This window comes from Microtus pennsylvanicus, chromosome X (genome assembly GCF_037038515.1).
Source record: "Microtus pennsylvanicus isolate mMicPen1 chromosome X, mMicPen1.hap1, whole genome shotgun sequence".
Taxonomy (NCBI): domain Eukaryota; kingdom Metazoa; phylum Chordata; class Mammalia; order Rodentia; family Cricetidae; genus Microtus; species Microtus pennsylvanicus.
The window spans coordinates 127,339,504-127,354,853 of record NC_134601.1 but is presented as its reverse complement, the minus strand read 5'-3'; the positions used below and the strand labels follow the sequence as shown (position 1 = coordinate 127,354,853).

General features: G+C 45.7%; 3 protein-coding genes across 7 annotated transcripts in view; 2 read left to right on the top strand and 1 right to left on the bottom strand.

Annotated features, from left to right (window-relative positions):
* The first annotated feature begins 251 nt into the window (after window positions 1-251).
* On the top strand, window positions 252-2,756 carry Hsd17b10 (hydroxysteroid 17-beta dehydrogenase 10). Its single transcript, XM_075958110.1, has 6 exons — window positions 252-334; window positions 687-851; window positions 1,684-1,848; window positions 1,975-2,103; window positions 2,182-2,290; window positions 2,456-2,756. The coding sequence occupies exons 1-6, from the start codon at window positions 308-310 to the stop codon at window positions 2,644-2,646; spliced, it is 786 nt and encodes a 261-aa protein (XP_075814225.1). The 5' UTR covers window positions 252-307; the 3' UTR covers window positions 2,647-2,756.
* Window positions 2,757-2,897: 141 nt separating this feature from the next.
* On the bottom strand, window positions 2,898-13,448 carry Ribc1 (RIB43A domain with coiled-coils 1). The gene is made up of 7 exons (XM_075958679.1): window positions 13,359-13,448; window positions 7,680-7,796; window positions 5,999-6,080; window positions 5,475-5,816; window positions 4,054-4,172; window positions 3,259-3,653; window positions 2,898-3,145 (listed from the first exon to the last, which is right to left on the bottom strand). Exons 2-7 carry the CDS (start codon window positions 7,794-7,796, stop codon window positions 3,064-3,066), a joined length of 1,137 nt encoding a protein of 378 aa, XP_075814794.1. The 5' UTR covers window positions 13,359-13,448; the 3' UTR covers window positions 2,898-3,063.
* A 554-nt stretch (window positions 13,449-14,002) lies between these two features.
* Window positions 14,003-15,350, top strand: part of Smc1a (structural maintenance of chromosomes 1A) — a 41,902-nt gene continuing 40,554 nt past the window's right edge. Inside the window, exon 1 of one of the 5 annotated variants that reach the window (XM_075958675.1) lies at window positions 14,003-14,206. In XM_075958675.1, the coding sequence (XP_075814790.1) occupies window positions 14,098-14,206 (109 nt within the window). In that variant the 5' untranslated portion in view covers window positions 14,003-14,097. The remainder of the gene's footprint in view (window positions 14,207-15,350) is intronic. The other 4 variants (XM_075958673.1, XM_075958677.1, XM_075958674.1 and 1 more) reach the window with 4 other exon arrangements.

Here is a 15,350-nt window from a genome sequence, read left to right as displayed (position 1 = left end):
GTCTTCGTCCTGTCTTGCTCTGGTGGAGCTGGCTGCATGTCAAATAGTCAGCTAGAGAGCAGGGTAAAGCAGCGCTGTGATACTATGCAGGTGCCACCAGATTCTTTCTACAAACGAAACCCGGCCACGACTTTCCCCTTTCCGGGGTCCGGGAGCTGCAGGCCATGCTCCCCCCCCCCACCTCCCTACCCCCCACTGTGCGGGGCGGCAGCTCCCCGCCCCAGTAGGCGGCTCTGTGCGGGCCAATCAGCGAGCGCATGTGCAAAAGAGCCTAAAAGCCCTCCTCCGGTGGCGAGACCGGTGCAAGATGGCTGCGGCGTGTCGGAGCGTGAAGGTAGATTGCCCTGTGCCTCTAACGTTTTGTTTTTCACGCAGGTTAGGACTGCGCTGGCAGGAGCTAGAGAGGAGAGATCGGGAGTAAAGGGTCCTGCTTATCCGGGCCTGGTTTTGTGGCAGTTGGGCTCAGTAGGTGAACATCAGCGTTTAACTGCAGTGTGTGAGGGATTAACAGAGACTCACGCCTGGGATGAGACACGCCCCCCACCTCCCCCTCCCCTTGGTCCCAGCGGAGGGGAGAGGAAGCACATTGGGGTCACTGACTGTCCCCGCGTCTTCGCGGATTTGTGGAACTGGCAAGTGGGGGGTGCTTTGGACAGTAGCAGTTCACCGTGTACCTCTCTTCATAGGGCCTGGTCGCTGTAATAACTGGAGGAGCCTCGGGCCTTGGCCTGGCTACGGCCAAAAGACTGGTGGGACAAGGGGCCACAGCTGTGCTTCTGGACCTACCTAACTCGGGGGGTGAGGCCCAAGCCAAGAAGTTGGGAGAGAGCTGCGTGTTTGCCCCAGCCAACGTGAGTTACGACTCTCCCAGAGTGTGCAAGGGAAACTTGAGAGGGGTTCTCCCATAAGAGTGATGTCTAGGGTCCATCAGATGGCTTAGCCAGTAAAAGCACCTGCTGCTATCCGTAACAACTTGAGTTTGATCCCCAGGACCCACATGGTATAAGGAAAGAACCGACTCTGACCTCCACACATGTGCCCTGGCACAAACATACAAATAAATCTAAGGGTGGTGAATTCATTCAGCTCCCTTTATCTTTTGACCCGAGTCCTTGAGAACATGAGAACATCTGCAATAAGAACCCAGGGCTCAGCATGATGGGGATGAGGACTGGACACGGCAGAATTTCCTGGAGGAGATGTGAATAGTTGGAAATGCCTATCTTGCCCAGTGAGTTTGTATGTACAGAGTTGAAAAACTTGAACTCAGCAGAAATGGATTTTTAAAAAAGCTGGTTCATGTTCCTGTAATTCTCAACAGGGTTGTATTGGAATATACCTCAGTGGTTGAGTTCTTGCCTAACATGTGGGAGACTCCTCAGTTTATCAATACTGCAAAAGAGAAAAGGCAAAAACAAGGTTGTATAGTGCCCTAATCCATAGTAGCTGAGAATTACCAGGGGCATACGAATCCAAAGAGAGTACAGATTTAAAAACTGTTTTGCAATTCTTTTCTGTAGTACCTACCATGTTCCGCTTAGTTCCACCACAACTCTCTCTTGGCCTTCCTCTTGCTCTCACAATTCTATTCCCATCCAAGGACTGGGCTTGCCCTCCGCTCTAGGTTTAGTGGTGTGTGTATGTCAAGAAATAAATTCCTTTCCGTCACTTCACCCTTTCAAGGTGACCTCTGAGAAGGACGTACAAGCAGCTTTGACTCTAGCGAAAGAAAAGTTTGGTCGCATAGATGTGGCTGTCAACTGTGCAGGTATTGCAGTGGCCATTAAGACATACAACCAAAAGAAGAACCAGGTCCATACCTTGGAGGACTTCCAGCGGGTTCTCAATGTAAGGCCTTGGCAGATCTCCAGGGGTAGGAATAAGAAATGTCTGGTTGTGGGCATTCAGCTTTTTAAGCAAACAGAAGGCAGCCTGTGCCTTAGATCCTACATCATGGTTCTCCCCACCCTCCAGGTGAATCTCTTAGGCACTTTCAATGTGATCCGCCTAGTTGCTGGGGAGATGGGCCAGAATGAACCAGATCAGGGAGGCCAACGTGGAGTTATCATTAATACTGCCAGTGTGGCTGCCTTTGAAGGCCAGGTATGTGGACAGGGGCAAAGTTCTTATCTGAATGACTTGTGGGGGCTCTCCCACTTACAATCTCCACTCTTTTTCCAGGTTGGACAAGCTGCATACTCTGCATCCAAAGGGGGCATAGTAGGCATGACACTGCCCATTGCTCGGGATCTGGCTCCCATAGGCATCCGTGTGATGACTATTGCTCCAGGTAGACCTTTCTTTCTTTTTTGCCATACCTAAAATTGGGTGGGATCTATAGGCAGATGAGGGAAGGTACCCACTACCTAAATATCAGCAACTTAGCACTAACGTGAGGAAGAAACAAGTAACTCTGAAAACAAGAATGGACTTTGGATTCTGGTCTCTTGTCTAGGTTTGTTTGCCACCCCGCTGCTCACCACCCTTCCAGAGAAAGTGCGCAACTTCTTGGCCAGTCAGGTGCCCTTTCCCAATCGACTGGGTGACCCTGATGAATACGCTCAGATGGTACAAACCATAATCGAGAACCCATTCTTGAATGGAGAGGTCATCCGATTGGATGGGGCCATTCGAATGCAGCCTTAAAGGGTGAAGACAAGAAAAACACCAGCTTCTTTTCAGCGTGAAGGAAACCTAACAGCCATTTCGTAACTCTGCTTCAGTCACCCTCTGTGCCTAATAAATTCTCAAATTTACAGGGTGTGAGCTTTCTTGTATACTGGGAAACTAACATGGGGAAAGAAAGAGTGCAGGCTCTGAGGCTGGGTAGCTAAGAGCCCCAGCGTGGAGTGGGAAAGGTGGTATTTTACACTTGTATTCTGTTACAACACATGCTTCACTGTATGGAGCAACTTTATTACTTAGGATAGGTAGAAAGTGGAGGTTTGGGCTCAGTGCCCTCCTACTGAGAAGAGATTGGAGATAGGGGTATGTAGCATTTTCTTTTTGACTCCTAGCCACCTGTGAGATTGATAGGTGAGAAAGGAGGTCACCATCCTGTGTTCAGCGGCTGCTGGTGTTGAACTGCAGAAAATACTGGGCAGTAGGTTGGTTGGTGTAGATGATCGAATTCAGATAATTTTGCCTGTGAAAATTCAAGGACACAGGTGATGTGCTTTCCCTGTCCCTGGTCCTTCCTTGTCATCCCTTCCCACCTACCCTCAGCCTTCCTCCCCATTGATACACCCTAGAACTCACTGGGTTTGTTGCTCCCTAGCTAACTCCTGGTTGAAGGAGCCCAGCCCCCTCCGGAATTCTGCACACAGTTCCTTCTCCTGTTCCTCTAGCTCCAGTGCTGCTTCAGCCAAGTTGATGGTTTGGCGTCCCCACTCAGCTTCCACGGACTTTTCTGCTTGGCGCTGTTCCTTTTTCTCTTGTCGTTGTATTTCTTGGGTTTTCCTGATGGCTGCTCGCTGCTCTGGAGTCATGCCCTTCCAGCAATAGGGCAGGACCCTGTGAGGAGCGTGGGGGCGCTGGGCAGCCTGAGGATTCTCAGTCAGCAGATCACTGGTGATTTGTTTCTTGATCTCCGTGAGGTTGGCCTCCTGTTGCTGCTGCTGTTCACGGCGCTGCAGCAGGGCCTGCTTAGCTGCCTGGTGGGTCCCCCAAATATAAGCAGTGTAAGGGCCCAGTCTTAAGAAACTTACTTGAAGGGGTGGGAAAAATACAGCTGTACTAATCTCAGAGAAGGGAGAGACATAGCGTGGATTTTTAATGACCCTAAGGGTATGATGGAGGGGGAGAGAATGGCCAGGGCATTTCTCTGCATTTAGTCTGAGATCAGGGATCTTAAGTTACCCTGTATGTGGAGGTAGGGGGAGAGGCGACTTATGCTTTAATAGGCTCTTAGGTGGAAGTGGGGAGTTCTTGGGTAGATGAGAACACTTGCACTGGTTTGAAATTGGGTGTGAGGAGAAAGTTGTGGGTAAGGTTCCCCCAGGACTTTGTTCAGGAATTGGGGTGGGCTTAGTGTACTGGATAGTCAGGACATACCTGGGCTTTGTTGGCATTGGCCATAGCAGTCCTCATGGCTGCTTTGCAGGACTCCTCCAGCCTGGCCAGTTCAGCAGCTCTTGTGTCCACGGCTAGGCGCAGCTGATCACTAAGCAAAGCTACACAGGGAAATAGGCCAGGGCATTGCACTTGCCTCTTCTAGTCCCCAGTCCAGGTTCACTCATTACCTATTTGTTTGGCATACTTTATATTTGTGTATACAGATGTCAGTGTCAAAGTTAGTGATATGGAAGGAGTTACTCTTTGGGGTCACGGATAGCCAAAGCACAGCAACTTGGGGAACATTGTAGTTCTGTCATATTTGCTATGTGGCCTTAAGTAATTTCATCTCTCTAAGCCTCAGTCTACAGGTTATTTGTTAGGTTTTAAGGATACCACAGAATTAGCTCCTGTCTCAGAGAACTGCCTGCCTAGTCCAGTGTGGTGGTGTATGCCTATAATTCCAGCACTTGGGAGATAGAGGCAGGAAGATCAGAACTTCAAGGTCATCCTTGGCTATATAGCAAGTTCAAAGCCAGTGTGTTTCATGAGACCCTGTCTCAACACTCCCCACGCCAAGAAAAAAATCCTCCCTCTCTGGTGTGAGAGAGAGAGATCAAATAGATAATCAGACTACAACAACCTGGTAAGGTGAATGGCAGAGATGCATATAAGTATATTAAAGGTTTTGGGTGCTGAGAAAATAGCTCAGTGGTAGGAGTATGTACTTAGCATATATGATGTCCTGGATTCTATCCCCAGGGCCAAAACAATAACAAATTGTTGAAGTTCAGAGATCAAGAGGAAAATGGTATGTCAGCCACGGCCACAGCATCAACAAAGCTACTAAATTTTTCCCAACTCCAGCCACACACGGGTCTCACTGTTCTTAGGCCCCATCAGACCTTGGTGATTGAAGGTTGAAATTTGAGTAGAAAGACATGGCCTTACCCGGGAAAGGTTTTCTCTAGTGTAAAAGAAGGGTGTGGTCACAGACTGTATCATAGTGGTAGTTGCTATTCTATGTGATGGAAATTATATTCCCTATTTTAAAGACAGAAACTGAGCTGTCAAGGTGGTGCATGACTGGAACCCCAGTATTCATGGGGCTGAGGAATGAGGATTAATGAGTTCAAGCCCACCCTAGGCTGTATATACATAGCAAGAGCCTGTCTCATTAAATAAAAGAAAGACAAACTCAGTTATGGAGAGCCCAAAGCTGAAAGTAAATAGAACCATAAAATGCTTCCCCCAGGTCAGTGCCAAGAAGTCATGAATAATGGCTACAGTGTCAGTTGCTGAAGGAAGTCAAGGAGGTTAGGGTTTGTAGAGGCTAGCCTTTCTGCCTCGGCTGGATGGGTAACTACCTCCTTACACAGTGCTATCCCCAGATCAGGTGAGCTCCCTGCTAGCCTACTGACCTGCACGCGCCTCCTCGTCTCTGGCTGCCTGTTGCTCCTGCAGCTGTTTGTCCAGGTTGTATCTGAACTGCTCCTGCTGCATTTTCAGGCGTGACTCCCTCTCCAGGTCCTCTCCAAGGAAGTACTGCATGCTGGCTGGGCCAAAGTATGGTTCTCTCTCATAGTAAGAGGCTGGAATCTCATAGAGTTGGTTGGGATCACAGAAGTCAAATTCATGTCCATTCTTGAGTTGCTGTCTTTGCTCCCGAAAATCCTGCATTCTCTTGGATAACCGACATGCCCGTTCTGCCTCTTCCTTCTCAAGCATCTGTGCTACCAGATCATAGTGTGCATGCTTGGTATCTAGGAGTGATTGACAGGGACATGAAGACAACCCAGAACAGAGCCCAGTCAACCAGTCTCTGTTCCTCATCTGACTTGTCTTAACACTCCCAGAGCCCCAGGCTCTATTCAGAGGAGGAGTCGCCCAGCTCCAGCCCACTCTCTCTCTTTTATACCATTGTTTTGCCCCAGCCTTAGTTTACCATAAGCCATATCATTGCTTCGCTCCACTGCTTCACGAATCTTTCGTTCCTCCACCTGGCTGTTCAGGGCTTCCACATCCACCTGGATCTCAAAGAAAGGGGCTAAATTAGAGTAGGGTCTCTGCATGGTACATTGAATGCTCTAACATGCTGTTTAGAAATTACCCCCTTCTCTTTAGGACCTACTGGATAAAGTTCTAACCCCAGAACAAAGCTTGTAAACACCATTGTGGTCTAGTTGCTGCTTTTGCCTTTATCTTTTTTGCCCTCTTTCCCTGCCCCCTCACATTAGTCTCAGGAACTGTTAGTATTTAAGTCTAGTGGTTTGAACCCACAGCCTTTGCTGTTTCCTCCATTTGGAAAGCCTTTCCTTCCTTTACCCCAACTTCAGTTTACCATTCAAGACTTGTTCAGGAAGGTTCTATCCCATAACCTAGGACCCATTGTCCAAAATGTAATGACATCAGATGCTCTATTATCTCCTCCACTAGGCTGTGAGCTGTTTCAGGGTAGAAGTTAGGCCTTAGCTATCATTATATTTCTCCACTGTCCAACATAGTACTTGGTATAGGGTGGATCCCAAGGAAATTCTTGCAACCAGAAGATCAGACCACTCAAACTTCAGTTTGCTTATGGTCAGGTAGTATACTCTGATTTTTCAAAGTTGACATCTCGATGCTTTATTTGGTCTCATTTTACAGAGGAGGACAGGATAGATTACATATCATAAAGCCACATACATAATAGCAGACCTAGCTTTGAACACAAGTGTGGTGTCTTTTTTATTAATCAATACTTTTTCTTTCATTGTAAGTTACTTAAAACATTTCAAAATGGTACAAAAGGGCATACAGTTGAGTGAAGAATAAACAGCTGTGAAGGTTAATATTATCAACATGGTCTGGTAAGATGCTTCAGTGGATAAAGTTCAGGCCTGAGAGAGTCTGATACCAGAGAGCCACATCATGGAAGGAGAGGGCCAACTCTTACAAGTTATCTTTGGACCTGCACATTCACACTGTAGCATGTATATACCACATGCCCCTCCCAAATAAATAATACTAGCATCTAGAATCACTTAGGAGAGAAACCTTTGGACATGTCTATAAGGAAGTTTCTAGATTGGATCATTTTAAGTGGGGAAACCTGCCTTAACTGTGGGCAGTACCATACCATGAATTAGGGTCCTGTATTGAATAGAAAGGAGAAAGTGAACTGAATTCTGCTTCATAACTGTGGGCGCAAAGTGGCCAGCCCCTTCCTGCTTCTTCCCCCCATAATGGATTATATACTCAAATTGAGCCAAAACCCTCCTTCCTTGTATTGTCAGGCATTTTGTCATAACAGGAAAAATAACGAATATAATTGTCATATTTAGCCTTGCAAAAATCCCTTAAATATTCTTTACACACTGTTGTGGCTCCGTGTTGTTTCTCAAGAACCAGTTACAGTCCAAGAGTTGACCAAAGAGGAGCCAGCTGTCACCCTATCGTTTGTTCCTGCACAATTCTGACTCTTCCTAAGCCTGTCCAGGCATATGAAGTTGGCTCCCCAGCTCCTTCCTTTCCACTCCTACGGCCTTCTTGAATCCAGAGGGGCTATAATGCACTGCTACATTCCTTTCTAGGTGTAAGAGGGAAGTAGCCCCAGTCTTGTAAAGTGGTTTCCATTACCCACTCACCCCCATGATTCGGTTCTGCACATTGAAGAATCGGCATTGTCGCTCCTTTTCTCGATTTTTTCTAGCCTCAATGGCTGCTATCTCCTTGGGATCTGGTGCGAGGTCTAACTTATACATCTGGAGTAACAAGAGGTGGAATGAAGCATCAATGCTGGCACTGTCCTTCACCGTACCGTACCTCTAGTTCTTTCTCCCTTGCCACATCTCACCAGTTATGACCCTGAGTTTACTTTCTGATGTTTCCTATCCGTGCCCTCAGTCTCTGCTGTCACCACACTAAGTCAAGCTTTGCTCTAATGTCAGACAATAGTCCCAGAAACCTTGATGGTCTGTTACTCTAAAGTTCTCCTCTCTGCCATGGCCACCAAGGGGATCTTTCTGAAAGCGAGTCAGCTCATTGCAATCCTTAGCTTAAAGCCTTTGTAAGCAGGCCCAAGTGCAGAGGATAAGAGACAGCAGAATGTCCCCTAGAGGGGACATCTGTATTGTATCCCCTCCTCCCAAGGCTCAGTAACCATTGCAGAAAAAGGGGTGGAAAGACTAAGAGTCAGAGGTGGTAGATGGATACAGGGAAAGTACCAGGGAAAGTGTCCTCTGGACATAGCAGGGGCAGCTGCACGTGTGAACCCACGGAGATTTTGACAGCATGCACAAACCCTGTGCAAGCTTAAGCTAGACCAAATCCCAGCATACAGAAAGGAAGTGGGCACCCCAGTGAAGGAGCTGTTGGCAACTGATAGCTGCTGGGAGAGGAGAGTCAGTTTTCTTTAAGAGTGTAGAGCCCACTCTTTTTACGGTATTTTACTTATTTATTTTTGAGACAGGGTTTTTCTGTGTAACAGCCCTGGCTGTCCTGGAACTTGCTTTGTAGACCAGGTAGGCCTCAAACTCACAGAGATCCACCTGCCTCTGCCTCCCAAGTGCTGGGATTAAAGGTGTGTGCCACTACTACCCGGCTTTATTTTTGTTTTTCAAGACAGGGTTTCTCTGTGTAGCCCTGGCTGTCCTGTTCTTAGTAGACCAGGCTGGCCTTGAATTCAGATCTGCCTGCCTCCACCTCATGATTTCTGGGAATCCAGGTGTGTGCCACTGAGACTGATCTTAGTGAGTTTGAGGCTAGCCTAGTTTACAAATTGAGTTCCGGGACATCCAGGGTGGTTACACTAAGATACCTTGTATCTAAAAACCAAAAGAAGTGTGTGCCACCACAATCTGCACCCTACTCCTAAATTGACCATGCTCCAGTAGAAGGTCACAATCCAATAATATATATATTGTCAGCACAAACCCGACATGATGGGTGAAAAAAAAAGCACATAAAGTTGGGTGGGGGCAGGGAAAGGGAGCTAGATCTGGGAAGAGTTGGGGGAGGGGTAAGTATGATCAAAACACATTGTACAAAATCCCCAAGGAACTAATAAAATCTTTGTAAGCAGCTCTAAAACAGGTATCTAAAAGATAATGTAAAATAAGTGAATTAATTTAATTGATAAAAAAAAGATAAGGTTCAACTCCCTTTGTTAGCGCTCAAAAGGCCAGGGCAGGAAGATCATGAGTTTGACATCAGTCTGGGTTACATAGCCAGACTCTGTCTCAAAATATAAACAGAAAAACTTAAAAAAAAGTTATTCATTGGCCAGGCAGTGGTGGCACAGACCTTTAATCCCAGCACTCGGAAGGCAGAGACAGGTAGATCTCTGAGTTCGAGGCCAGCCTGGTCTATAGAGCGAGTTCCAGGACAGGCTCCAAAGCTACAGAGAAACCCTGTTTCAAAAAACAAACAAAAAACCCCAATATGTTCTCTCTCTCTCTCTCTCTCTCTCTCTCTCTCTCTCTCTCTCTCTCTCACACACACACACACACACACACACACACACACACACACACACACAATAAATATTACAGACAGAACAATAGTAGATTTCACAGTATAGGGAGTAGTTTGAAAAGAGACATTTCAATGGGACCAGTAATTTCACTATGTTGAGGGGATTGTTTTATACCAGGATTTCTCTGTCACCCAGGCTGGCTTGAAGTTGTAATACTTCACCAGACTTTCAAGTACTAAGATTATAATTACACCTACTTTAAGTTAGGGAATTGGTTCATTGATTGCTATTTTGTCAGACTTCCAAACTTACATATGGGCTATATATATTTTTCTTGTTGTGTCAACTATTTCACAGTTACAAAATGGTTATTGGAAGTTATAGAAATAGGAAGAGTTGGAGTACTTGAAGAGAGGCCAGATTGCCTGGAGCACTGTAACCATGGGAGACAGTGGGGTGAGACAAATTGAAAAGGTGTGTTGGGACTGGCTCTTAAAAGCCTGTAGTAATGGGCCTGGGAGTGTGGGTTACTTGGTAATGTGCTTGTCTAGCATACGTGAAGCCCTGGCTACAATCCACAGTACCACAAAAACCTGGATTGAGTAGTGCATGCCTATAATCTCAGCACTTTGGGGAGATGGAGACAGGAGGATCGGAAGTTCAAGGTCCTCTTCAAATACAGAATAAGAACTAGTCTCAAGAAAATGTCTTAAGGGCCGGTGAGATGGTTCAGGGGGTAATACTTGTCAACAAGCCTGCTGACCTGAGTTTGATGCCTGAAACCTACATGTTAGAAAGAGAACCGACTCCTACAAGCTGCCCTCTGCCCTCCACATGTGCGTACCCACGCTCCCCTCCCCTCACTAAATAAAATAAATGCAATAAAGCTTGTCTTTAGATTGTCTCCAAGAGACCCTGGTATGAGGAGAAATAATAGATTTATGTTTGCAACTCCCCACCTCCACCACTTATGTGTCATATGAAGGAACATGGACTACATATCTGACTAGGTAAGTAATAAAATAAAGGGGAAATTTTATTTCAGAAAAGCTGCATGTCTGTGTGATGAGTGGGCAACAGAAAACAATACTGAAGAAGCTAGAAGGCCAATGTAGAGACCACTGAGGTTAACCAAAAAGACATGGCTATTGATTTGAGCAAGGCTATTTTAAGGAGAGGGTGGGCTGGATAAATGTCTCATTAAAGGGTAGTCTCACACCTAGAAAGACAAGGGAAAAGTAGTAAAGTCTGGGTTAAAGAATGCATCCAGGGCTGGGGAGAGGACTCAGTGGGTAAAGCACTTGCTATGCAAGCATGAGGACCTGTGTTCAGATCCCTGGGACCCACAGAGAAGCCAGTTTAGTTTCTCCAGAAGGAAATAAACCCAATTACCATCTTGATTTTAGTCCACTGAGACCCAATCTGAACTTCTGCTTTCCAGAACTGTATGAAAATAAGTTTTTATTAGTTTATTAAGTTTAGGATGATTTGTTGTAGCAGTAATACGAAACTAATGTAGTGTCTCAACCAATATTTAGTGGAAGATAGACTTTATCTAAAGCCACCAGCCCTGTGTAACTGTTCAGTAGTCAAGTGAGATACATTGGGTTAAATAAAATACAATATTAAAACACAAAGGGGCCAGTGAGATGGACCAGTGGGTAAAGGTGCTTGTTACCAGGCCTTATGCGTTGTACCTCTTGGATCCACATGGTGGAAGAGAACTCACGCCTCTATGTTGTCCTCTGACTTCCACACACACTCACAGAACAAAAGTCCATGAACAGTTATGGCTACAAAACAGTAATGGTGTGTTTGTATGTTGATGTGTCTGTGCAGTTATACCACAGTGCACTTGTGGAGGTCTGAGGACAACTTGCAGGAACTGACTTTCCCCTCCCATCATGTGGGACCCAGAGCTCAAACTCAGGTCAAGCCTGGTTGCAAATGCTTTACCCTGATAAGCCATCTCATCAGTTTAGAATTATTGACTTTAATAGCAATTATCTTTATTATTAATGAGGTTTCACATGTGTTTGACCGTTTGCTTATTGATTTGTGAAGTGTCCATTCATCTTGTGTTCATTTTAGGGATTTTTTTTTTTGCATTTAAAAATTTTATTTTCTGTAGGTATACAAAACAAAATTATACATTGGGTGGTGGAGGCACGTGCCTTTAATTCCAGCACTCGGGAGACAGGCAGGTGGATCTCTGTGAGTTTGAGGCCAGCCTGATCTACAGGGTGAATTCCAGGACAGGCTCCAAAGCTACAGAGAAACTCTGTCTCGAAAAAAAAATCAAACTATACATATTTATTGGTTATTTTTTTTATTTTTTTTTAAATATTTATTTATTATGTATACAACTAGCCAGAAGAGGGCACCAGACCTCATTACAGATGGTTGTGAGCCATCATGTGGTTGCTGGGAATTGAACTCAGGACCTCCGGAAGAGCAGGATTTTTAAAAGACCAGGTATGGTGGCGCACGCCTTTAATCCCAGTATTTGGGAGGCAGAGGCAGGTGAATCTCTATGTGTTTGAGGCCAGTCTGGTCTTCATAGTAAGTTTCAGGACAGCCAGGGCAATGTGGAAAGACCCTACCTCCTCAACAAAAAGAACTAAAATATATTAAAACCAACCAATCAACCCCCACCTAAAACAAAATTATTTCCCTAGTCGAAATTCATAGATATTCTCCTAACATTCCTCTACAATTCTAAAGTTTTTCCTTTATTTTTTAATCCATTTGAAACTGCACTTTGTAAATATTTAGAAATAGGGATACAGTTTAATTTTCTCCTAAGCTCCATCTCATCTTTGAAAATTAAATAGTAAAATCTTTTAAATTATATGCAATTACGGCCTTTGGTTATTTTATTCCCTCTTGTTGATTGTGACTGTTTTTCCAACAGAGCTTCATTTTCAGCTTTCATATCAGATTCTATCAACCGAATTTTCTCACTTTCCTAGACTCTTTAGGATTCTTCCCAGCTGTTAGACATTATTTAAAAACAGCTACAGAAATAGGACTGGAGAGATGGCTTGCTGGTTAAGAACACTTTCCAGTTTTCCAGAGTATCAGAGATCTCTCAGTACCCATCAGGTGGTTCACAAACACCTGTAACTCTGGTTCCAAGAAATCTGATGCCCTGTGTCTGTGGCATACACATATATAAACATACACACACACAAATAAAAATGAATCTTAAAATAGTTACAGAGCTGGGTAGTGGTGGCACATGCCTTTGTTTGATTCCTGCACTCAGGAGGCAGAGGCAGATGGATCTCTGAGTTCAAGGCCAGCCTGGTCTACAGAGTGAGTTCCAGGGCATCCAGAGCTACACAGAGAAACCCTGTCTGGCAAAACCAATTCCAGGACAGGCTCCAAAGCAACAGAGAAATCTGTCTCAAAAAACCAAAAAAAAAAAAAAAAAAAAAGAGAGAGAGAGAGAGAAAAGAGAAAAGAAAAAAGAAAAAAAAAAGTTACTGTAATAGCTGTGGAAATGACCTTCTGAAAATGGCGTTAACCCCAGTCTATAAATTCAAACTGTTGCCATACTATAAGGCTGCTAAAGGGATGACTCAGTAGACACCTGGGTTGCTAAGAGCATGACTTAGTAATGAGCAGATATAAGGTGATAGAAGGTGGTTGAAAGGATGAAGAAAAGAGATTGAAAATGAGAAATGGGTATAAAGAAGAGGAGGGAAACAGGGACGCCAATGAGGGAGTCAGACAAAGGCAGAAACATAAGATGCAGTGGGAATGGGATTGGGGAGAAAAGGAGGGGGGAGGACAAAGCTGGAGCACTGGCTTAAGGATTCGGACCCCTGGTGTTCACACAAGATACCTTTCTCAGTACACAATTCCAACTTTGAAGCTCCTAAGTGGATTGGGTCCAAGTTGGCTCTAGGATTTACGACGGCAGTCTTTGAATCTGCTTGAAGAATTAAGAGAGGGGCGGGCGATAGAGGCAGGATCTCAGACACTACTTTCCCCAACTTCTATCTCCGTTGTCTAGGAGTCCCCTCATCCTCCTTCACACTCTAACCTCACCTAAGTCCTCCCTAAGATCCGTCCTCTTTGTCCAAACCGCCCGCCCCTCCGAAGGTGCCTCCTTCTAACTCCAGACTGAGCCCTTTGCTGGAGCCCCCAGACCGGCTAGACTCCAAAACAGCAGAGCGCCCGCCTCCTACTCGCCCTGGGGAGCCGGGAGGGCATAACCATGCTGTAACTTCCGACCTGTCTCAATAAGCGTGGGCTCATGCCCCGCCTGCCTTCACTTCTCCCCCACAGCGATCCGTCTGGGCACTAACGCTTCCCTAGTCCGCGGTTGCTTAGACGGTTGCGAAGCAACTACAAAGGGGGCGGGGTCCAAACTCCCGGCACGCGCACGAGCCAATCAACAAAAGACGCTCTTACAGGAGGAAGTGACTGCTCCCTGGCACCGGAAGCCGGAAATCTGATTAGCTTCAACTTATTATCGCGAGGTTTACCGTACACCCGGCTTGCACCGCGGTATTTCCCGCGCGGGCTAACCTCGGTTCCCGGGAGCGAGGGGCGGCCTCTCCTACGGTAGCGCCGCTGCCATGGGTTTCCTGAAACTGATTGAGATCGAGAACTTTAAATCGTACAAGGGTCGACAGATTATCGGACCATTTCAGAGGTTCACCGCCATCATTGGACCCAATGGCTCTGGTGAGATAAATCCGGCTGCGGCCCTGTGGGTGTCCCGGTCAGGTCCCCCTGTCTGTCTCCATAGTAGTAGAACCTATCCCATGCAACCTGAGACGTTGTGAACCCTCAAATGTCCTTTACTCCTCTTGGTATTATTCATCTCGAACTCGCTCCCCCTTCTGCCATGCACTTAACTTGAGTCTCTTCCCAGATGTCAGTTGGCCGAGTTTTGTGCAGACCCCTCGGTCCGGAATGGTATGGGCCGAGCTGTGCGTTGCCCCGCCCAAACCCCTCCCGCCAAAAGAGGCGTTCCTGGAACTTGCTGCCAGTGTTTGGCCGGTGGCTCCTTTCCGGTCTGTATTGTTCCACCTTCCCTGTCTTAAATTTGACACCTCTGGGAAACTTTGGGACCGTTATCTCTGCAGTGCGTCGGATCTCTAGTAGTATACTCTCTGTTTTAGCCAGCCTCCTCCACACCCGCGCGTCTCACTAGAACACTCCAGTTCCTTTTTCCTTCTTTTCAGCTGCGGCCCTCTGCTCAACAGAGTGCAATTCCGACCTTCGCACCCTACGCACTTAAGACATTGTTGCCTCGATTTGTTCCTTTCATATCAGGAAGCCGTAATGAACCTGAACTTGTTGGCTTGCCACATTTGTTGAATGTTTCGGGGTTTATCGGTTAAGTTTATGCAGAAAATAAGCCAAGTCCGTGATCGCAGCAAACTTACTATAGAAGATAAAGTACAAAGTGTATTTAGGCTGTTATAAATGCTCTGTAGAAAAGGGGTTAAGCTGATAGTTTAAATTGACTTTGGTAGTCGATATATTGATTTGGTAGTAAGTAAGCCTATTTTTTCATACTTAAGTCTACTATCTTAATATCTTGATAATCATCTTAATATCTTAGTAATATTAATCATATATAATTATATAAAATAAATTAATTGATATCTTAACATATCGTGTCTTAATGATTTATAGCATGTGAACTCCTCCTACCTATCCCTAGAAATGTCATTTGGGAATCTTGGCTGTGTTCCTCCACTCCAGAGATGCTCTAGTTTACTCTTTTTCTAGCCTGGCAGGCCAGTCTTGCCTTAAAGTAGCTTATAGCAAATATTTTCCCTGGACTCTTGCCTGTGTTTTGTTCTCTGCTTAGAGCAAC